Source organism: Lissotriton helveticus, chromosome 2_1, assembly GCF_964261635.1.
Source record: "Lissotriton helveticus chromosome 2_1, aLisHel1.1, whole genome shotgun sequence".
NCBI classification, from domain to species: Eukaryota; Metazoa; Chordata; class Amphibia; order Caudata; family Salamandridae; genus Lissotriton; species Lissotriton helveticus.
In genome coordinates this window covers 1,018,546,332-1,018,570,450 of record NC_136059.1, presented here as the reverse complement: position 1 = coordinate 1,018,570,450, position 24,119 = coordinate 1,018,546,332, and the positions used below count along the sequence as shown (strand labels likewise).

At 43.5% G+C, this 24,119-nt stretch overlaps 1 protein-coding gene across 1 annotated transcript in view; it reads right to left on the bottom strand.

The window, feature by feature from the left end:
- The window catches only part of OSTF1 (osteoclast stimulating factor 1), a 107,018-nt gene that overhangs the window by 11,360 nt on the left and 71,539 nt on the right, over positions 1-24,119 (bottom strand). Inside the window, exons 7-10 of the mRNA XM_078677809.1 lie at positions 13,084-13,191; positions 6,198-6,247; positions 6,010-6,088; positions 234-332 (exon numbers count right to left, since the gene is read on the bottom strand). Coding sequence (XP_078533935.1) covers positions 234-332; positions 6,010-6,088; positions 6,198-6,247; positions 13,084-13,191 — 336 coding nt within the window. The remainder of the gene's footprint in view (positions 1-233; positions 333-6,009; positions 6,089-6,197; positions 6,248-13,083; positions 13,192-24,119) is intronic.

The window sequence follows — 24,119 nt, the reverse complement described above, 5'->3', positions numbered from 1 at the left end:
GTGATATAAAGAAGAGAACAAATGCCAGAATGCCAAGGGAAAAAAACTAGGCTACAGCTACCCACACCTGAAATCGGGAAAATTATGAGTTTTCACCAAATGGACAAAAAATAACATAATATATAAGGTCAACTTAGTAATGAGACAGCGACAATCAAACAAGAGTAAGAACTAACAGAATACAATGCCAGTTCAATTTAGGCAACAGCAATCACGCAGACCACAGCTTATACCTGTTCCTAGTTTCTTTTTGAGTAAAGAAGCACACTGGGCATTCGTGGCCATATCCAGGGCGAGTTTCTTTTCATTGTTTTTCAGGTCTGTTCGTGCACCTTTTCCAAATGAAACAAAGATATTTAATAATTACTTAAGAGTGCTAAAACAAATAAGATCGTTTAACAAAGGAGATTTTTGTACTCTTCGAAAGTCATTAACACATGAATTTAAATGTCAAATCGGACATGCGACCAAAAATACAGGAGACTCGGTCATACAGCTATTATAAAGTACAGAAGGGCAACTCAGTATTCTTTTCCACATTGTTAAAAGAATAAACGTTTGGAAAAGTAACAGATAGGTCTTTAAAACCTCTGTTTGACAAAGCAATAACATTTCTGTGCGGCTCTTTTTTTTGTAAAATGTCGGCAGTCAAATTTTGAAATGTGGGAGAGTACTTCAAATCTGATGAGCATAGTGTGAGAATTTGAGGCGTTTTGGGTCCCGAATCAACATTATCCGCGCAGCAGCTCTGAGGAGGTGTGTGGAGAAGCTGCTTCAGCAGACCCACTACTGAATCCTTTTTGAGATTAAATGGTATTCCTGACTGAGCCGAAACAGAAGGGTTCATTCTAGATGTGAGAAAGATGGGTGCCATAAATCGCAAGAAGAGAAAAATAAGAATCGCCATGGTGTCGTTATAATAACTAAAGTGTCAACTAAAACCCAATTAATATGTAAATATTAGGGACCTAGAAAATTGAAAAACATTTTCTTGAAGTTTTTAAACATTTATAGTCAAATGCACATCTAGAATTTGATGTCTGAAAATGTTCAAGTTCAATCTTTGGTTTACATTTTACTGACATTCCTTATTTGTATGTCTCATATTTAAACAGTGAAGCAAGCTCCACACAATTCTTATTTCTATTCATTCCACTATTGCAAATGCTAGAATTAGAATGTTAGAAGTGTAGTCCACCTACAGGGCCGGACTAGGAACCCAAAGCAGCCCCAGAAAATTTTGTCAGACCAGCTCCTGTACGTTGCGTAGCGAGAGCGCACAGCAAGCGAGCCCAACCACTACAAGGAGGGCTTGGGAGGGTCTCCACCAAGAATATTTGGGGGAAATGGCAAAATGGTGCGTTACACAACACATTTTTCATTATATATTCAGTTCTATTAGCTTTCAAAGCTAGTAAATGATGGGCTTACAGGGTATCAGGATACAACAATCTTTATTCGGGCCCTTCAATAGTTCCCTCACTATCACCCTCCAACAGTGCCCGCCCCTCTCTCCATAGCCCCTCTCTCACATGTATTCAATTTATTTTATAGCACCTGTCATACCAGATTATGGTGTCGGAGCACTTTACATCAAACACACAGAGACAATGAATAATATGTGTGCAAGTCAGTGTATAGAAAATGTTACATACGACACAGGGCACTACCAGGTGAAGGCATTTTTTTTTTAAGAGTGCTTGGGCTAAAGAGGCACAAACTCAGAATTCAAAACATAAAAACACAGTGGTTAGGGTATATTTACCATTAAGAATGTATTTTTATTCAAACAAACCCTTTTTAGCAAAATTATGATAATGAAAGACTGGAAAAAACTCAATTCTCTCACACACACTCTGTTTCTCTATCACTGTCTCTTTCTTACTTAGGCTCGCTATATATTTTAATATACTTCCAAAATATTTTACACTTTCTTACATATCAGTCACCCCTTAAGTCTAGCCTAGGTGTCCCCCGGGTAGGGTGGCATGTAAAAATAATCAGGGAAATTTTAAAAGATGTTTTATATTCCCTGGTGAGGGGAAACTTCCAATTTAGTTTTCCGCATTGCAGCATTTTAGCTCAATAGGCTAACATGGGAATAGTTTATTAAAGTATAACTTTTGACAGGAATGAGCTAAACAAAATATTTCAAGATTGGTAATAATAAAACCAACAACTTGCCACTGTTTAATTTATCATAACTAGTACAGAAAATAAGTTACAGAACTTTCTATTCTGTGAGCCAAAATCCAGCCTACTAGCAACCTCTTCTGATTGGCCAGTCTTCACCGGCTGAACCAAAGTGCTTGGATGAGGTGATAAGTGGCCTTCATAGAGACCAAGCTTATTTGGTGGGGAAGATCTGCAGAGAACAGGCCAGAAAGGGGGCTGAGTAAACAAACTTGTCTTCAAAGAGAGTAGGGCAGTAAGGATGCAAGCCAAGCCTACCCACGCTTCCTGTATTCCTCCCCCCCAGCCAGATGGAAGCCCCAGGAATGGAATTTGGAGGGCTGGACGGGAGTGTTAAGGGAAATGAGCCACACCAGTAAATTGGCTTAGCCTGATCCTAATCCCAAGGAGAAAGTTTCTCCATCTTGAACTTATAAGTGCAGTGCTTTGTGGGACAAAAATATGCCACACTTTGGAGAAAGTGGTCTGACTTTTGGGTGGCACCCTGGACCCCATTGGCCAGGGGAGCTCCCTCGCTTGTCACGCCAAAACACTGGATAAATATTGGAGAGCTGCATAGCAACTCTGATCTTCTGCCTGAAACTACAAGGAGGAAATCCCTGCTGGAATCCTGGCCTGCACCAACAGGACCGTACTCTGAATGACTGTGCCTGCTGCACACTAAGGAACTACAGCCCTAAGGACTTTTCCTTACTTTAAAAAGAAAAGGAAGTTTCCAAAATAAAACAAGAAAACCCTGGGTTTCTCCTTTCTGGGACAGCTGCCATCTCTTTGCAGCTTTAAGTTGAACGGAAAACAGTGTGCCCTCTGACCTCTGGGCCCCAATTCCAGCTGGACTCTGAAGGAAAGGCGGCATGGAGTAGCTTAACAATATACCCTCTGGGATCATCACCCTCGACACCTTCCGGGATCCCCAACAGCATTAGATTGTTTCTCCACATTCATTTTTCTGGCTCCTCCAGCTTGGTCATCAGGTCAGTTAGGCCAGCTGCATGAGATGAGCCTTGCTCTTTCACATTAGTCATGTCAGTTTCCAGAGACTCTGTCCGGGCTTCAACCACTGCGACTTGATCACCAATATCCGTACAGATTTTTTTCCAGTTTCCTGATCCCACCCTGGAGTTTTTTTAGAGGCCCTTTGGCGGCAAGTCTGTCAGATCTTGCTTCATCACGAAATTGTTTAATAGACTGTAGTATGGAGGCCAGGGAAAATTCGACCGGACTTCCAGTGATTGTATGTGGATTCTCCTCAGTCTATAGATTGGGGGAGTCCCCATGGGGAATGACCCGTGAGAATCTGAATAATCCCATTTCAGATGACTCCGTCTTCTACTCCTAGCTTTCTTTTTTGCTGAATGGTTCTGGATGTTGGGTCAGATTCATTGTCCTCTTGTTTGCTATTCTCGGAAGAGCTGACCAGAACATCTTCATTCTCAGTACCGGACAATGACCCATCAGAGACCAAAACTTTTTTTTCGGTAGCTAGATCCTGAGTCTGCGGGTCTATTAGTCCAGGTCAGCCACTCTCTTTGAGATAATCACTACCCTCGGTCTAATTATTCTCCCGGGGGGGATTTACTGCGCTGGTGGCGGTGTCTGGAATGATCGGGGTGTCGCTTAGAGCCTATGTTCCAACTGGGACACATTTTGATGCTTCCTTTTGAGGCAGTTGGTATAAGACCAAGCCAAACCAAATTCTCAAAAAGAAGTCAACGGAATAAAATTATTTTCTAAGCCTGACTTTGGCAACGCAACAGTTCAACGCAGGTGGAGATTACGTCAACTGATTACACCCTTTAAACAGCAAGGTGCCCAAGTATATCTCATGAACCCGGCAAGGCTAAAAGTAATATTTGAAGACACCACATGGGTGAGATCAAAGCTGGGGAATATCTGGAAGACACTGTGGGAAGAAAAAGACTGAACTAAGCTCATTTGAACCATTGGAACCATTTGAACCATCCCTGTATGGGCTTTAATTGCTACTCCCTTTTTTCTCTCATAATTGATATAGATGCTCTACGCTCTACACTAAATACTACACACACGCACTTATTTTTTTCGCTTTCTTGGAAATCATGGTTCTTGCTTGATCTTGTTTGTTTGTACCACAAAAAAAGGGGGGAAAGAGGCGGGGAATAAAAAAAAGGAGAAGAAAGAGACCGCCGACCAATTGTTTAAATAAAGTGTGGTCTGGCGACCGGAGCTCACACATGCTCACCATCATTCAGGCCTTTCCTGACTGCCTTTTTTATTTTTGGGTGAGGGGAGTGGGAGGGTTAGGGGGTCTGGAATGCAAGCAGTGGTAGGAGAACTGTGATACTGGTTTAAATCTTTTTTTTTGGTTATTTTTGGAAAGGACGCAGGAAATCTGTTAGGAATGAAGAGGGATAAGGACAACAAGGGGACTGCGTGGGGAGCACTGAGTCAGGAGGTGGGACGGGGAGGAGGTGGGACCGGGGAGGGGGAGGGGATGGGCGGGGAGGACAGGAAAAGTCTATTTAATTTGCATTTATCGTTTAGATGCTGGAAGGAGGATGATTTTTACTGATGAAGTTACCGGGTTAATGTATTTAAAATCTAACAACTAATATGTTAAACCTCTTAAGGCCTCTTAACACTAAACCGGAGGTCAAATTGGAGGCTCAGTTGTAACGGGAGATGAAATGTCAAAGTAGACTCTTCAGCTCATTAACACTCCAACAGTTTTGCCGCCTACAATCATATCTGTGGGGTGTGATTGCCGCCTTCCTTGTTGATATACAACATGGGGCTGGCTCCTGCAAAGACAACCACCGTAGAGAATGATGGCTGTTAGGTGAGGGCACTGATGTTACAGGACCAGACACAGACAAATGTACATTTTTAAATCTAATGGCGCACAAGGTAATAACCCATCCCCACATATATTTGGAGTAATCTACTGGGCTAGCCATTTCCCTAGGAAGGGAGAGAAATGGCATTTACACTAGGTCGGTCTGCTTCACAGCCAACCAGCCACCCCCGGAGCACATGTCGGCAAACTGAGACTAGAGCTGACACGAAGCTCTTCTTCTGAAGCCAGTGCTGCATATAACACATCTTGAGGAATATTAAGGCAACAATCTGCACAAAAGAAGCCATGAATCCACAGCTACATGCATCAAGAATTTTCCACTACAATGGAAGTTGTTTCAGTGCTTCTATCTATTTTGAAGGGCAACAATCCTCTTCAGTGAAAAAAATAACCAATGCTTGCTGTTGTCAAGTTCTCTGTTAGATAAAAAGGAACAAACAGGCCTCGTAAAGCCAGAGTCCACACTTTAACAAAAAGTGTGCCGCCTGACTTGGTGTACAGTGCCCCCCTAGGCACAGAACAATAAGTCATTAAAAATGAGCATGTATAAAATTGCCACTGTCACAGGAAGGCTGCCAAAAATGCTTCACATGGCAAATGGGACAACTCTTTACTAATAGTGAGTTTAACTGCCTTAAAAATTAGACATATCTGATATGGGGCACGCACAGAGATTAAATGGGTAGGAATAAATTCCCTGATTGGTCTCTGACTGAGGGATCTGCTCTCTGGCCCCCAGTGATATCTGCACAAAAGCCATGTCTTTGGATAATTAACACATTAGCTTGAGGAGAGGAATGGAAAGGAGTCTTTAAAGGTTTATCCAGGGCATGTAAAAAGTAATATTAAAACTAATGGGAAGAGAATATGACCTTTATTAACAAAACTCCCACTAAATTATTGATTCACAGTGACATACCTTCAAGCCAGACATGTACAGGAAGGGCTGTTGCTTCCAGAGACTACTTCCAGCAACATACCTTTTGCCAGCAGCAGTTCTACGATATCCTGATAGCCCTTCCACGCAGCTGCATGCAAAGCGGTGTCTCCTAATTTGTTCTGACAAATAAGAAAATATAAGCCATGTGTTTAAATATGGAAAAACTGATGGTACATCTGCGCTCAATACCAAATGAACAAGGGAATACACATACTGGAGAACGCTTACCTGTTGGTTCAATTCAATGTTTGGCTGGGCAAGCAAGACTTCAACAACATCTAAATGAAAACAAAACACAACAAAAAGGTAAAAGAAAGTTTCTGCGCATCCATGAAACAGTGAGTAAAGAAAAATAAAAACAAATACATGGGAATAGTGAATGAGAAAGTGAATATGTTTGTCACAGGGACATGAGTCTTATTCCAGCAACCTTTTGGAAGGTGAACACAAAATGTGGGGTTCAGATCTTGCCCTACTCAAAGAAAAGTGAAGAATTAAGAGTTAGAACTTACATTCGAGGGAGTCCTACCCCCCAAAAGAGGGCAAGTGGAAGATTGGCATAATGCACTGCATGAAGGCAGAAAGTGTGGTCTATAAGGCATGGGGCTCAATGGAAATTTTGGAAGGTATGGGGCCCATGGAGGGAATACTATGGGATCGAATGGAAAACATCAAAACCACCTGATGCCCTGCCAGGGGAGGGGGGACAGTGGAGGTGACGTGGAGGCCTTGGAGACCTATGTCACGACAATTGGTGGGGGTGAGTGTCTAAGGGCAGATGTTGGGGATTAGGCACTGTCTAGGGAGATTATGCCCACTCGCTTTCTATCTCCCTGCATCTGCAGTCTTTTCCTCCTTTCTCGGTTATCATTTTTCTCTCTCCTTCTCTGCCAATATCACCCTCTCCTTTTGTACATCTCCTCCCCTTTCACCTCAGTTTCAGTATCCAACCATCTCACCCTACTCCATTTGTCGCACTTTGCCCTTTAATTCTTCCCCTCCTTCTTGTGGCATTAGTGGGTTTCTCTCCCTTGTCAATTCATCTTTGTCTTCCTTTCCCATTCACCCTTGTGTCTCTCATCCCTACACACCCCTTTTCTACCTCCTTTGCTTTTTCTCTGTTTTGCCGCTCCCTGTGACTATTTATGTATTTGTAGGATGAAATGGTCTCTGTTGGTTCAAGTGAGCACAGGCCTTGGCATTTATAGTCAGTGCTGCAGACTTTGAATCTGGGAAACCAGGGTGGAGTCCCGGCATCAGCTCGGCATCCTGTGATGCTGGTCAAAGCACCAAATCTCCCCAACCCTAACAGAAAATAAAAATGTAATCGGTCGTTGGGCAAAGTATTTGGGAAAAAATGTCCTGCAGAGAATATTTTTAAGTAAGCTTTAAAAAGCAGTGTTTGCAAAGTGTGAGAAAAAAAAGTTGCTTGCAGGATCTCGAACACGGCATGGGAGTTGGAAAGGATTATAATATTATGCCTTTTATAAAAACTCAAAAACGGAGTGACTGAATGGTGCCGCGTTTTAAGTATTCTGTGCTCTGGAAACCATGAGCCACCCAGCAGCACCACCCTGACACAACCAATAACTTGGTTTAGAGCAAAATGCCCTAATTAGTGGTTGCACAGTTTGCACTCAGTTATAAGTCTGGAGTCAAACTGTGAATGCTTCAACCCTTTATTGGGACCACAGACTGGCTTTTTAGTCAGTTTTTCCAGCAATATGTGGCAGGTTTTATCAAGGTTGGCACAATCTGCACCTTATTTATGATGCCATTTTGAGCACAATGGGAGTTTGTTCCCAAAACTGGATTACCAGTCCTGATGTACCCAGGCCTCTGCTATACTCACACTGGACATTCGACTGCTCTATTAGATCCCGACTGAGTGTCCCTGCATTGAGCGGCTTATCAGCGGTCTCAGCAGGGAAGGCAAATGGTGTTCTGTGAGGTCTACGGGATAGGAATCATCATGGGGATGAGGCAGGCCAGGGCTGTAGACTCCATGCCACACTGTGAGTAAGACCCACTCACCAGGCTTCTCAATCGGGATGCCAGTCGTGTGCTAGGCCGGCCGTGAACTTTAAAGGCCTCACTCTGTGGCAACCCCTGGTTCCATGTGGGGCACTCTGTAAGTCCGGATCTGTTTATCATCAGAGACAGACACGTAGTATAAGCTCAGAGTTTGCTTCTGGGTGAAATCAATCATTTGCACAATTGCAAGCCTCTAGAGTTCATCTCCTCATGTAAATATAAAGTAAATGTGTAGAAAAAGTTAAGAAGAGTCAAGTGCCACTTCGGAGTAAACAAGTGAGTCCATCTCCCTCTGCACAGCGCAATCATTGCCAGCGCGATTGCTCTTCAAATGCAGCTCTCGCAGATTGGGCCTCGTGGACAGTCGGGGAAACTACAATTGCGTGACTAATGCATTTTATTGCGGTGAGACGATGTCAGCATTAAAATGCATTAGTCTAACCCATGATGAGTGGTACTTGGCAGGACTGTCACACGGCCACCGAATTTAACACAATAATGTCTCTCATTACACAGTCACCTGTGGCAGGGAAGGTGAGCGAATTTCCAGCTCGACTTTGGAGGCTCTAAGCAGTTGATGTCCATTAAAGGATTTAAAAACATCAGAGGGCAGAAACCTGTGCAAGCTCTATTTTTTGGGGGAATAGGGAGGTAGAGGGGAGGGGACAGGGGAAGGCAGAAGTGCCTCAGACAGTTCTTGTCACGAAGCCCTGCCATCTCCTCACATGGTGACATGATTTTTGACGGTGGCAGATATGAAACTCTAATTAGTTTTATAAACCTTCATATTTATACAGAGAGCAGTCTAAGAAGCAAAGTACTGCTGACATTGGATGGGAGTTAGAATGCTTGTGTAGGTGGTTGCAAGGGACAGGGCCTGCGCTTAGAGCTTACAGGGTATGGCGCAGTACACTCAACCCTCCTCATCCCGAGATTGGAGAATGTGTGTCCAGAGTGTAGATGTTTGACGGACTCCTAAAGTGGGTAGGAGACCACGGAGTGATGCATTTTAACCACTGAAGCCAGCTGTCACTACACAAGAAGTTATACATTTAGTAATACATTTTTAAGGAGTCACAAAACTGAGCAAATCGATGGGAGCACAATTCTATAAGATTTGAAACCTTCCTCCTCAATTTCCAGATTGTCAGAAAAGATACGAGAGGAAGGTTGTGTACGTTAACGGGATTAGAACTTTTTCAATTTCCTTTCTTAATGTTTACGCTCCCACTGGTGGAGATCCCACTTTTTGGCATGCGCTCTCCCATCATATCACCATATTTATGGATGATAATTTCATTTTAGCGGGGGACTGTAATCAGCCCCTTGATCCCTTCCTCGACAGGAATTCTAAAGCCCACTACGTTCCAAACAAATCCCATAAACTTTTTTCCCAAGCCATTTCCCAACATAAGCTCATCGATGCCTGGCGCTTATGTAATCCGGAGGCACAGGAATTTACTTTTTATTCTCCATGCCATCACTCCCAATCCCGGATTGATTATATTTTTGTTACCCATAACATTTCCCAGACTCTTACTCGTGCAGAAATTGGTCCAATTTTACTCTCAGATCACGCCCTTACTTTAGCTCAGCTTGACATCCTTCCCAAATCAGTTGGACCCAAGCGTTGGTGCTTCAATAAAACCCTTCTCTTGGATCCCAAGTTTAGTGCCTCCTTTACTGAATTCTCGAATGAGTATTTTTTGCTCAACGACACTCCTTCCATTCCCCAGCATACTATCTGGGATGCTTTCAAAGCTGCGGCGAGAGATTTTATAATTGGCTTTGTGGCAAAGAAACGGAAAAATGCTCGCAAATTTACGGCCGATCTTCTCCTTGATATTAAAAAACTAGAGCACTCTTATTTCACCTCTCACTCGCAAGACAGTTTAACAGCCCTAGTTAATGCTAAAATGAAATTTAACACAAAGTCTAAAGAAGATGCTTCCCTGTACTTATTGAAATAAAGTGCAAAGTTTTACGGGGGCAAGAATAAGGCTGGGAAAGTTTTAGCTAATTATCTGAAAGTCAAACATAACAAACTGAATATTGAATCCATCTATGATACACATTCTATTCTTAAACATAAAGACACGGACATTCTCACTGAGTTCTCTACTTTCTATACCACTTTGTATTCTTCCGAAACTCAACCCTCTTCTCAGTCCCTAGATCGCTTTTTCTCCAATATACACAAACCTGCCCACTTTCCTCTTGACCTCTCTCATTTAGAGCTTGATATGTCTCAACAAGAATTACTCGCAGCACTCCAAAATCTCAAAAAAGATAAAGCCCCTGGACCGGATGGCTTTACCGTTGAATTCTTCCTTCATTTTTCAAAGCTTCTCATCCCCAAACTACATTCCCTCATAGATACATTCCTAGCTTTAGGTGCTTCCTCAGGTTCTTTCTCTGACGCACACATCTGTCTGATACCCAAGGAAGGGAAAGATGCTCAATATTGTAAAAATTACAGACCAATATCTTTGGTCAATATTGACTATAAAATATTTGCTAAATCTCTTGCAGCTCGTCTTGACCTTCTTCTCCCAGATCTTCTGGGTGAGGAACAATCAGGTTTCGTCAAGGGTCGATTTATCACTGATAACACCAGACTTTTATTTAATGTTTTATCCAAATCTCATAACTTACCCCACTCCCTTGCAGCGATAGCCCTAGATGCTGAGAAAGCATTTGATAGGGTAGAATGGATTTATCTTTTTCATACCCTTAAATGGTTTGGTTTTGGTTCCAAATTTATTTCTTTGATTTCCTTACTATATTCTAATCCCTGTGCAGCAGTTTGTGTTAATGGCCAAGTCTCCTCCTTTTTTAATTTGGGGAGAGGTGTTCGTCAAGGCTGTCCCTTATCTCCTTTTCTCTTTAATTTGGCCATAGAACCCTTTTTATCTAAACTCCGTCAAAATTCTGACATTCACGGATTTCAAATATCAGACTCCCAAGTTAAGCTGGCCGCTTATGCGGACGATATCTTACTTTTCATCTCTAATCCAACTGAATCTATTCCTGCCTTTCTTGCTGAAGTAAGAGATTATTTCCAAATATCTGGTTACAAACTCAACAATGACAAATGTGAGATCCTACCCTTGACGAAATTCACTTTCAAACCCGATTTTAATGCCTCCAATTTTACCTTGAGTTCCTCACATATTAAATATCTTGGTTTGCATATCACACCTTCTATCTTAGACACGGTCTCCCTTTGTTTAACTAAATGTACGCAAAAATTGTTGGACTTAACGTCCAGATGGCACCCTCTTTACCTATCTTGGTGGGGCCGTCTCGATACTATTAAAATGATGTTATCTCCCATAGTCCTCTATACTATCTCTAATATTCCAGTGTCCATTCCCTCTAAATTTTTCAAAAAGATTAACTCAATTTTATTGTCTTTTCTTTGGAACAATAAAAAACCCAGAATGTCCCTTGCTCGACTGATTCGCCCCAAATCAGAACGCGGGGTCAATTTTCCAGATTTCCCAGCTTACCATAAAGCGTTTTTGCTAAGGCAAGCTTCCTTTTGGTTAGAGGATCCCATTTTTCCCTGCCCTTTATGGGCTAAATTTGAACGCCTCCTTCTTTCTCCCTTTTCTTTTGCTGAATATCTTTCTTTCTCACGTAAACCCTCTTCCACTCCTAACCCCATTCATAAATTTACTACTAAATTGCTCTTATCTTCCTATCCCGCCTCTCCTTCAAATGTTACTTATTTCCTGTCCTCTACTATTTGGCACAATACCTCCCTCCTCATCCGTAACAAACGCTTCTACTGGAAGGCATGGCGCCGAAGAGGGTGGATATGGATTTCCCAACTTTTTTCGCAATCTTCTTTCATATCCTTTACTACTCTTCGCTGCCTTTATGGTTTACCTACTTCTTTTTCCCATAATTATCTCTTGCTTAAGGAAGCAGTAATGACAACTTACACTCGCCTCTCTCAGACACGCTCCTCTCCTGCCTCCCCCACCCCCACTTCATTACTCCATTCCTTTTTACGCACCACTCCCAAAGCTTCCTCCATTTACAAGCATCTCCTTACCAGTAACTCCATTAGGCCTAAATCCAAAGTGGAGGAGTGTTGGGAACACGATCTCACCACATCCTGGTCAGTCTCTTTATGGGATAAGATATGGATTAAGATCCGTAAATCCTCGAGAGCGGCGACTCTGACACAGACCTTGTTCTTCATTTACAATAGGCTTCTTTTTACCCCCTCTGAACTCCACAAGCGCTTTCCAGACACTCCTCACATATGTTGGTCTTGCTCATCCCCACAAGCGACTCTGTTTCATATGCTGTTCCTTTGTAAATCTGTCCATGACTTTTGGTTGCAGGTATGGGCTCAAATCAATGTAATTTTTCACACTTGTATTCCCTTTTCTCACACTAACATTTTTCTAGGAAGTCTTTCCTCTTGTTGGGATGATGTTGAATTGAACCTTCAGATTATTGATTTATTGTTAGCTGTTGCATTTCAACAAATTACAGCCAATTGGAAGAACTTTTCCAATATTTCCTTTAAAGCGTGGTGGTATAACGTTTGCCACAACCACAGACTGGACACTGCTTTTGTTTTTCCAGCCCACATGGCTGCAAAGCGCATGGCCTTATGGCTTCCTGTCACGCTTTATCTTGATGTTTGTGCTAAACGCTTATTTCACCCGTTACCCTCGCAACAAGAAGTCTCCAAACCCCCTTAAACAGCTCCCTACATTCCTCCTTTTCTTTGTTTTACAATTTTTCTGTTACTTCATTGTACATTCATTTTTGTATAAACACTGTTTTTCCTTTCTTTAGCTTTATTGCCCAGAATGTTTCTTATTATTATTGTTTACAACTATATTGTTCTCATTACTTACCAATGTTTTCAGCATTTTGTACTTTTCTTATATTTTGTATTGACACCTTGATTTCCTTCTTATATCAAATAAAGTTTTTCTTGAACTTAAAAAGGGATTAGAAGTCGTTGTTTCGCTATGGCCGCTCAATGAAAAGAGCGGCGCAGGTCGCAAGATAAGAGAACACAATTTCTTGAACCACAGTCTAAGTGCATTACCTCGATGTCCTCCGTGACAAGCCCAGTACAAAGCGGTGCTTCCAGCTTTATCTAACCCATTGACACCAACTCGATTTTCAAGGCATTCCCTCAACCAGCTCAAATTTCCTGCAAAGAACAGAAAGAAAATTCTAAATAAATAATGAAATATTAAATAAATGATGGCCTACACAAACCACATCAGAAACACACATTTTCGTACTGGTACATGCTAAAACAAAAGCAGAAAAGTTGCATACACTTGGAATTCGTAGATTAAAACGTTTATGACCAAAATTGTCTATTTATGCCCGTCAGGAATTAAAAAAAGGATTTCTGGTAGGTGTCAATAATATGGTTTCTGAGGATTCCCCACCACCAAATGCAGAGAAAACAGTAATAAATACCACAGAAAGGTTCGGGAGTGGTTGGAGCAAGGCATGCTTTATCTGGTTAAGTGTACAATTCACGAACTTGTAAACGGACCCTGGCAAAATATGAGAGATTTACTCCAGTGAAGAGAAGCAGTAACTTCTCTTACAGCATGGGAAGGGGAACGGATAACCCCTAGGATTTGCTGAGGGTAGTAGAAGGAGGTTCCTCCACAGGGAAAAGTTTTCCTGTGAAGAAAAAAAAAATATCCTTTGCAAACGTGGCTGCCCTTCTCACTGTGCCCTTCTCACTGTGCAGAACTGTACGCTAGGTACAACTCCATGTCAATGGGCGGTGTGGGTAATCATTTAGGTTTTCGATTCCAGCAGCTTCAGCTTTCTTTTGGAGACCAACTGCTTCCTTCATATACGGAGAGTGGGCTTCTGGTCAGCCATTGTCTCATAATCCGGTGGCTTTGTGGTCTTTCTTAGTACTCTGCTACTGATGTGATTGCTTTCCACCCTAAGCTTTCGATTTAATCATCAACGTTGCATTTATTCCTCATGACAGACTGACATTTTTTAGTGATGTTCTGGTGAGTGAGTTTTCTATACATTGACAAATGGAATCGTGGAACGTGTAGTACAATTAATGTAGTGCATTGTCAATATATATATTTGAATATGTGTGTATTCTGAACCTTTGTTGAATAATTGGTGAATACAGTATACTTTATGATTCAATCAATTGATGTGCCTGTGTTATATTTGAATATTTCATTGGCTTGATTCCATGCAAAATACTTGTATATAAAGACAGATTTTTATTCTAGATGCCACCAATTGGGCATCTTAAACACTTTTACATCATGTATATTGACTTAAATGTTTCTCAGCAGCAAGTACCTTTCTAGCGTTAGATACCAGAGCTCACAAGGGGTTATTGAGTTGCCCTTTTGTATGATGTATTTTTGGGTCCTGATACAAAGCTTATTCTAGCATGAATATTGAACTTGTATTAAGGACTAATACTAAGGACTAATATGTTTGAGCTTAAGTTCTGCCCCAATTCTGAGCATTTGCATTTTCAAACCCTAATTTTTACCTGCGCCGGGGTACATGACGTATGTTACATTCAAAAAATTGAGCAATGCTATGGCCGAATAACGAGCTTGTACTATGATCCAATACTGAGCTTGTACAATGACCCAATGCTGAGCTTGTACTATGACCCAATGCTGAGCTTGTACTATGACCCAATGCTGAGCTTGTACTATGACCCAATGCTGAGCTTATGCTATGGCCCAGTACTTCGCTTACACTACATCTTCTTACTGATCCTAAGCTAGGTCCCCTTTGGCAGGGGATATGACATGCCTCTTGCCTGATTTATATGAACACTCTCTCTCCATTAAGCATCAATAAATTCCAAGACTCATCACTAAGCTGAGCCTGCTAAAGTTTAAAGTTTCTTATCCTTTTGTACTGTCCATACCATCTGTATTTTTCGCTTAGTCTGAGCTGTACTGATACACTTGTTTATAACTTGATCATTTTCTATTACAAATGAAATAGATTTTCCTGTGTACCTTGCACAAAATGACGAACGGCTGAAAGTGATTAAATAAAACTGTACAGATGGTTGACGCCTTTTGACTAATTAGGTACAGGTCTTTATTCTCTCCCATGGGGGAGGGAAGACTGACCCCTCAGGTGAAATGTATTACCCCATAACTACGATTCCTTGGGTAATTGTGTTCGATTGTGTTCACTTGTGCAACGCATGTAGAAGTGTGTAGACACGTTGTACACTCCACAAGATGTTTGTCCCCTACATCAGGATTAAGGTCATCACAGTGTCTTTGCCCTTGGACCATGGCCTGTGACCTGTACTTTGAAGTATGCGTCTCCGCGAAGGAGTTACACCCTTGTCCTGTTCCTGGGATGCAATTGTAAGAATGGATTTTATGCAAAAAACTAAAGCAAAAATAAGAAAAATATACTTTAATGAAAAATTAGATCCAACAAGTATTTTAGTTTGTTTCAGTAACAAAGCTCAATCAAGCGCTTGTTTCTTAGTTTCTTGGTGTCGCTTTTAATATATAAAGCTGCAGTGTCAAGATTTTCGGCTATTTGCAGCCCCATCTAGTAGGACTAGGCTATTGTGCTCGCCTCTTCTCCTTTAAGTTTTTTCTTTTTATACAAATTACTTTAGTCTGCTTTTTATTCATGGATCGATAATAGGCTGTTCTATGCTCACCATTCTTCTTTGGATTTCTCTACTGTATTTAGTCCATCTATTTAAATGATGCTTTTCATATGTAATTTCTGTGCTAGTAGGAACACTTTTGCAGTGACATTTTATTTCCTATTTTGCAAGTGATATATGCCCTTCTAAAAAGACTGCGTCCCAAATATTGTGTAACAAGTATGCAAATTGTTTTTAAAGATTCATTTTTAGTGGCACAGGTTATTTTACAGAATGTACCTCAGGCCATGTAATAGCACATCCATACCCTTATGGTGATGTGGGATTTCTTTCATGTCTATGGCCTAATAGAGAGAGGAGTGGGAGAAAGGGAATTTAAACTCTAGTGGGTGCTCTCTTGTTAGTGGTGCAAAAATAATTATGCAGAAACACAGAACAGACAAACTCCTTTTTGACATTACAAAAATCTGTTTTGTTCTGCATGCACTCATAGGGTCCACTACATAAGGTTTTGTAGGCTACTTTCCGACATTGTGCAGCCATGTCTGCCCATCACAACTCTTCCATCGCTACATTTATTTGTGAAACAAAAGACGGACCTTGCCGTTTGCCTTCTGTTTAATACTTAACCGGAAGCCATGTTGGTACGTTCACGTACGGTACATCTGGGCCTATATTGATTCAACATTTGTGATTTCTTTTTTCACACTTCATTTTCTATGCATTTAAGTGCATGTTATATTTATCTGCCTTCCATGTTCTTTTAGTCACATTTTTGATTGCCTTTTCCCTGCACCTTTTTCAGTGTACATTGTTAATGGGAGCACCATCCATTTATGTAATAATATAGTGTCATTATAATGTTGCAGTTCTTACAAATATGAAATCAAAGGTCCGTTCAGATTCTTAATAAAAACAAAGCAGTTAGTATTAGTTTGCGCAATCCCAAAGAGGAGAGTGATTCTCTATGGAGCATGCTGGTTACACTCAGATTGTGGCATGTGCTGCGTACTTCACATATCAATGACGGAATATGCTACTTACCAGTATGCATCTTTTCTTGGCATGTAGGGCTGCTGATATTCACATCTTATGCATAGATCGCCGCCTAGTGTTGGGTCCGGATGATTGCACATTGTTGTCCTGGAAGAGACTTCGAAGTATCACGAGATAGGTGGCTCCTCCCCTGGACTACAGTGCGCATGGGCATCCTCTCCATCCTCAGATTGTTTTTCGCCATTGTGGCAGGGATGGAGTATGATACAGTAAGTGATGTCCATGCAAGAGATTAATTGTGAGTGCTACAGCTGCGACAGGCACCGGGGAGGAGGGAGGGCGATGTGAATATCAGCAGCCCTACATGCCAAGAACAGATGCATACTGGTAAGTAGCATATTCCGTTGGAGGCATGTGGGCTGCTGAATTCACATCTTATGCATAGAATGTATAGCAGTCCCCTCTTAGCGGCGGTTGCCCGTGCCAGCTGCAGCAGTCTGAAAAAGAGTCTTGAGTACAGCCTGACCTACAGCTGCCTGGTGTTTGGAGTGTACATCTACGCAGTAGTGTTTGGTAAATGTATGTATGGTAGTCCATGTGGCTGCCTTACATATGTCTTCTAGAGGAATGTTTCCTAAGAAAGCCATGGATGCCCCTAACTTGCGTGTTGAATGCGCTCTTGGGGGAACTGTTAATGTGCGTTTAGCTTTTTGATAACAAATTTGTATGCACTTAACAATCCATCTGGCTATACCTGATTTGGAAATGGGGTTGCCTTTGTGCTGTGGTGAAAAGGCAACAAACAGTTGTTTAGTCTTTCTGAAAAGTTTTGTTCTATCTATATAGTAGAGGAGAGCTCTTTTAACGTCAAGGGTATGTAAAGCTCGTTCTGCCACGGAATCTGGATTAGGGAAGAATACTGGCAGTTCTATAGCTTGATTGATGTGAAACTGGGACACCACTTTTGGCATAAATTTAGGGTTAGTGCGCAGCACTACCCTATTAGCGTGAATTTGTATGAACGGCTCCTGAATAGTTAGGGCTTGCAGCTCACTAACTCTTCTGAGTGATGTAATTGCAACTAGGAAAGCCACTTTCCACGTTAGAAATTGTATCTCACAGGAGTGTAGCGGTTCAAAATGTGGTCCCATTAGTCTGGTAAGAACCACGTTGTGGTTCCAGACAGGTGAAGGTGGGTGTCTCGGAGGAATGATTCGTCTGAGTCCCTCTAGGAAAGCTTCAATAGCAGGTACCCCGAAGAAGGAAAGGTGTTGCCTGTTTTGGAGATAAGATGCCACTGCAGCTAAATGGATACGAATGGAGCTGTAAGCTAGATTGCATCTGTGTAAATGTAGGAGGTAACAGATGATGTTCTGAGTAGATGCATCTAGCGGATTTATGTCATTATTTTTACAATAGATGACAAACCGTTTCCACTTCGCTGCATAGCATGCCCTGGTGGTAGGCCTTCTTGCCTCTTTGATAATATTCATACAGTCGGGAGGCAAGTTTAGGTAACCAAACTTTATGACCTCAGGAGCCAGATCGCAAGGTTCAACTGTTGCGGATCGGGGTGCTGAATGTCACCATGGCTCTGCGTTAAAAGGCTGGATGTTAATCGCAGCCTTTGATGAGGAACCACGGAAAGTTCTAGGAACGTGGTGTACCATGGTTGCCTCGCCCATGTTGGAGCAACTAGGATCAGCGCCATTGAGTGCTGTCGCAGTTTGCGTGCCACTAGTGGTATGAGCGGGGCTGGGGGAAAAGCGTACGCAAACTTGCCTGACCAGTTCATCCATATCGCATTGCCCTGAGACTGCGGGTGTGGAAACCTGGCGGCGAAGCTTTGGCATTTTGCGTTTTCCCTTGTGGCGAACAGGTCTATTTCTGGGTGACCCCACCGCTGGAAGTACGGCTGCAGCACTGAGGGATGTATCTCCCACTCGTGCATCTGGTGGCTGTGTCTGCTGAGCAGGTCCGCCATCTGGTTGTCCTTGCCTGGGAGGTGTTCAGCCATGAGGAAGATGTTCCTCTGAATGGCCCACTTCCACATACTTTGCGCTAGATGAGACAACTGTGGAGAGTGTGTCCCTCCCTGCTTCTGTATGTAGTACATGGCAGTCATGTTGTCCGTCCGGACTAACACGACCTTGTTGCACAAGTGTAATTTGAAAGCTTTTAGCGCCATAAAGATTGCCCTCAGTTCCAGCAGGTTGATGTGCATCCGCCTCTGCTGTGTCGTCCATAGTCCCTGCACTGTGTAATGGAGGACATGCGCTCCCCATCCTAGGAGAGATGTGTCCGTCGTTAGCACTATTTGTGGTACAGGCTCTTGGAACGGTCGACCCTTGCAAAGGTTTTGTGGTTTCCACCAATGCAGAGAGTTGTATGCGCGACCGGTCACCAACACTAGGTCCTTCAATTGTCCCTGAGCCTGGTTCCACTGCCGTGCTCAGCACTCTTGGAGCGGACGCATGTGTAGTCTTGCGTGAGGGACTATGAAGATGCAGGAGGCCATCATGCCTATCAACTGCATAAACACCTGTGCCGTGAGCGAGTGTTGTGGTCTGAATTTCTGAATGAGTCACCGAATGCTGTTGATTCTGGCTGAGTTTGGCTGCGCCTTTGCCGCCAGAGTATCTACTGTGGCTCCCAGGTACTGCTGTACGTGGGCTGGCTGAAGATGAGACTTTGGGTAGTTTAATGAGAATCCGAGGCTGTGTAGGAGGTGAATAGTGCCGGACACGTGACTGGCACATTGCTGGGCTGACTTCGCTTGGATGAGCCAGTCGTCCAGATAGGGGTAGACGTGAACATGGTTTCTCCGGAGGTGTGCAGCCACTGTTGCTAGGCATTTAGTAAACACCCTGGGTGCTGTGGTTACCCCGAAAGGCAGTACCTTCAATTGGTAGTGCTGGTTTTGGATGGTAAACCTGAGATACTTCCTGTGTGCTGGATGTATAGGTATGTGGAAATATGCATCCTTTAAGTCTAGGGTAGCGAGGAAGTCTCCCTGACTGAGTAGTGGTAGAACTTGCTGTAAAGTGAGCATGTGAAAATGTTCTGACAAGATGTATTGGTTTAGGGGCCTGAGGTCTAGTATTGGCCTGAGAGACCCGTCCTTTTTGGGGATTAAGAAGTACAGAGAGTACACCCCTGTACCCCGTTCTTGTATAGGGACGAGTTCTATGGCCCCTTTTTGCAGCATGCTGATAACTTTGTGCTGCAATAAGTGTATGTGCTCTGCGGACATAGGACGGTGTTTTGGGGGTATGTTGGGTGGAGTGGATGTTAGCTCCAGACAATAACCATAGTGAAAGAGTTGTCTTACCCACCTGTCCGTGGTAATGCTTTCCCAGACTGGCAGGAACTGTGTCAATCTGCCCCCGACCGTTGTTATATGGTCCGGGGGCAGCAACAAGGCGTCACTGCTTAGTATTGGCGGAGGATCTGGTGTTGTTATTCCCTTGTCCTCTGCCTTTACTGCTGTTGCCACGGTATCCACCTCTGCTTGTTTTAGTATAGGTGGATTGAGTGTTCCCTTTATTGTATGGAGTCTGCTGGGACGCCTGTCCTCTCGAAGCTCCTCTGTTATTGGAGCGACGAAAGGAACCGCCTCTGAATTGTTGAGATTGCAAGGACCCCATAGATTTGGCTGTCTCAGTGTCTTTTTTAATTTTCTCTAAGATGAAGTCTACATCTGGGCCAAATAAAAAAATCAGGGTTTACAGGCTGATTTAATAAAGTTGTTTGAATCTCTGGTTTGAACCTTAAGATACGCAACCAAGCATGCCTTCTCAGCATGACACTAGTGTTGATGGCCCTGGCTGCAGTGTCAGCTACGTCCAGCGCACATTTAATGGAAGCGTTGGATAGGAGTTTCCCTTCCTGTATTAGTGTTTCCGCACCTTCTTTGTAGGCATCAGGCAAATGTTGTAGCAGTTGCTCCAGTGTGTTATAATGTGCCCTAATATATCTGGCTAATAGGGCCTGTGTGTTGGAAATTCTCCGGATATTAAATGCCTGTGCAGCCACCCTTTTCCCAGAAGCTGCTAACACTTTAGATTCTTTGTCTGGAGGAGGAGCATCACCAGTAGTTTGGGAGTTGGCACGTTTACGAGCATTGGAGACTACCAAAGAGTCCAACGGCAACTGTCCCTTAATGTATGTAGGGTCCACAGGCGCCGGTCTGTATTTTCGTTCAATTCTGGGGTTAATAACCCTTGCTCTGGTGGTCTCCTTAAAAATGTCTCCTGCGTGTTTGAGGACACCTTTTAACATTGGCAATGTCTTAACGGATTTCTCTGACGTGGAGAAAGTGTCATACAAAAAATCCTCCTCAATTGGGTCAGCATCCATGTGGACATCATGATTATGTGCTGCCCTCTCTATCAGCGCGCTAAACGCCGCTGTATCCTCTGTGGGCGAAGTCTTTACAGGATAAGAGGGAGTATCAGGGATAGGTTGTGACTCCCCCTGGTCAGCAGTGTCTGTCGAGGTTTGAGCCTGGTCATCTTGATCATTGTCTGCAGGGTAACTATATTGTTCTTCATAGTTGTACCCTAGCTCCTCAATAGAGCGTGTGGGTGAGTATGCATAAGTGTCTTGGTCATGGTACTGCACACTTTCAAAAAGGACAGGTGATGTGGAAGAATTTTATAGGATTCCAGTGGATTTTCCGACCTGATTTTTCGTTGATAAATAGTAAGCGTACCAGTGATGGCGTCGATATGGAGCTTCGACTGTTCATTATAGGAGGGCTCCTGATACACAACGCTTGTTTCTTGAGGATGACTCCGTTTGCCAAGTGTCACAGTTTTGGAGTGTTCGATCCCTTTTTTTGGATCGGTAGCCTTAGGCCGTGCCGTTGGGGGCAGTCCGAATTTTATTGGCTGTTGCTGTACTGGCGCCGATATGGGATCGACAGACCTTGCCTTGTCGTCGTGCGTTTTACTGTGCGTCGACTTTGGTGCTTGCGTTTGAGGTGCGCTCTTTTTCGTCGATTCGACTTGCTCCTTCGAGGCGCTTTTTGTTTTTGGCTCGAGGGGTGTGAAGAGCTGTTGTTTTTCGACTCGGTGCCTCGGCTCGAGGGCCTTCTGAGAGTCAAGTCCCTTGTTTGCGTCGCGGTCCGTCGACGCCGACCTCGTCGGTTCGACGTATTTGGCTTTAGAGAAGGACTTTAGCGCACCAATCTTCGGATCGACACCCTTTGCGGTTGACCTTTTAGGGTCGTCGACACTTGTCTTCGACGTCGATTCCGATGTGCTGACACTCTTCGATCCGATGGCCGACTTTATCAGTTTCGGTTTCAAATGTTCCTCGGTGGCTTTGGGTTTCGCTTTTGTTTGGGCGACCGATGGCTCCTGTGACTTATTCTTAGCCAGGCCGATACGCGGGGCTATAGAATGTTTAATATGATCTTGGCTAAGGCCTTTCGGCGATGCCTCAACCGGAGCCTTGGAAAGTTTAAGAGTGTCTTGTTTAGGCCCAGGACCCACTGTAGGGCCTGGTTCATTACTCGAGTCGTCATCGACTGCTCCGATGGGGGACACGTCGTCCCTTACCTCTTCGACGGGTTCATCTTCAATGACGTGCTCCTCGTCTTCTTCATAGTAGATGGAGTCGTGTTCTGAACCTGGATCCGACGTCTCCTCAGTCTCGACGACCTCATCGTCGTCTTCGTCAAAGATGTTTACCGGGTCGGGCGCTGGCTTCGGCATCGTTTGTCTTGCTGCACGTCGGAGCCTAAGCGTCTTCTTCAACCGGAACCGAGCACAAGCTAGACAGTTGTCCTCGTTGTGGTCTGGTGATTAGCACTTGTTGCACACCGGGTGTACATCGATGTGCGGGTATTTTGAATTACAAAGGGGGCATCGTTTGAACGGGCTCCGTTCCATCGACGATCGGGCCTTTGGTGTCGAAAAGGCCACGCGGCGCTCTTCGACGTCCTGCTTCGAAATAAACTGGAAGAAGAAGTCGGCACCGATCGAAAGAAACCATACCGACGACTCCGAAGGCCTTTTGGCCTTTTAGAAAAGTTTCCAAACTGGAGTTAAGAAAAGTACATCTGAACCCAATGGCGGAAAAAAACAATCTGAGGATGGAGAGGATGCTCATGCGCACTGTAGTCCAGGGGAGGAGCCACCTATCTCGTGATACTTCGAAGACTCTTCCAGGACAACAATGTGCAATCATCCGGACCCAACACTAGGCGGCAATCTATGCATAAGATGTGAAATCAGCAGCCCACATGCCTCGAACACAAGCTTACACAATGTATAAATCCAACAGCAAATGGATGATAGACTGGAATAGTGAGTGCTTGGATGAGTGTGCTGTAGCAGGAGAGTAGACTTCTGTCACTAAAAACACCATGGTCACCCCTAACATCCTGGAGTTGGCCATCTGTGTCCTTATTTATCCTGCTCATTCATTGATCCATTCACTCAATCACTCTTTCTTGTACTTATACCCTTACCCATTTTTCCAACCATATGTCCATCTGTTCACCTAAGCATCCAACCTTAAGCACACTTGCCCATTCACTTATACTAACTAGTCCATGCCATTCTATGCCATTCACTCATTCACTTAATTACTCACCCATCCATTCAACCACACAGTCACTTGCCTATTCTTTCCATCAGGCAATCATCAATTCTAGCATTCACCAACACGTTAATCTGCAGAACCATGGTCCATATGTAATAACAAAATTAGCATTTCGGGCCGTTAAGAAATGCTAAATTGCCTTTCGGTATGACGAAAGGCATATGAGGCATCGCAAAATGAGATTCCTACCCAGTAGAAATCGCATTTTGCGAATCGTAAAATAGGAAATGGTAAATAGGGATTTCCTATTTGCGAATTTCTAACCGCATGTACATAGCATTTCCAAACTGTGAAATGGGCATTTAGGAAACGCTATTACCATTGATTCTGAACTGGTGGTAACCAGGTGCAAACTTAAAAAAAGCCACCAAAATGCTCCATATAAGGTCACCCTCAGTCCACAGATTATAGGGCAGAATGTCACAAGGAACACAACACTACATCTTCTTACTGATCCTAAGACTAGACATGGTTCACATCACCAACAGTCACACCACTGGTTCAGCCTCCGGCTGCCAGAGACAGGAGGCCTGGCAGCAGCTCATGGAGACCTGCATTAGTCCAAGAAGCACACCTGATGGCACAGTTGGGGTGCAAAGCTGCAGGGCTGACTCTAGAGGTCAGACCACATGAAGAAGCGGGGCAAGCTGAGGCGAGCACAGTGCTCCAGCAGACAGTGGTGCTTCATTCAGTTGCTAGTTTTTTCCCACCAGTTATAAATGCCAACTATCAGTCATCTATTGATTCCAGGGTTGCATCTAATCATCACGCTTTGCTCTTATATGCATCCAAGAATACAGACTGGCAATGGTTCTGCAATGCTGCCCAGAAGACCTGCCATTCACTGTAGTCATGTTCATCCATTGGGG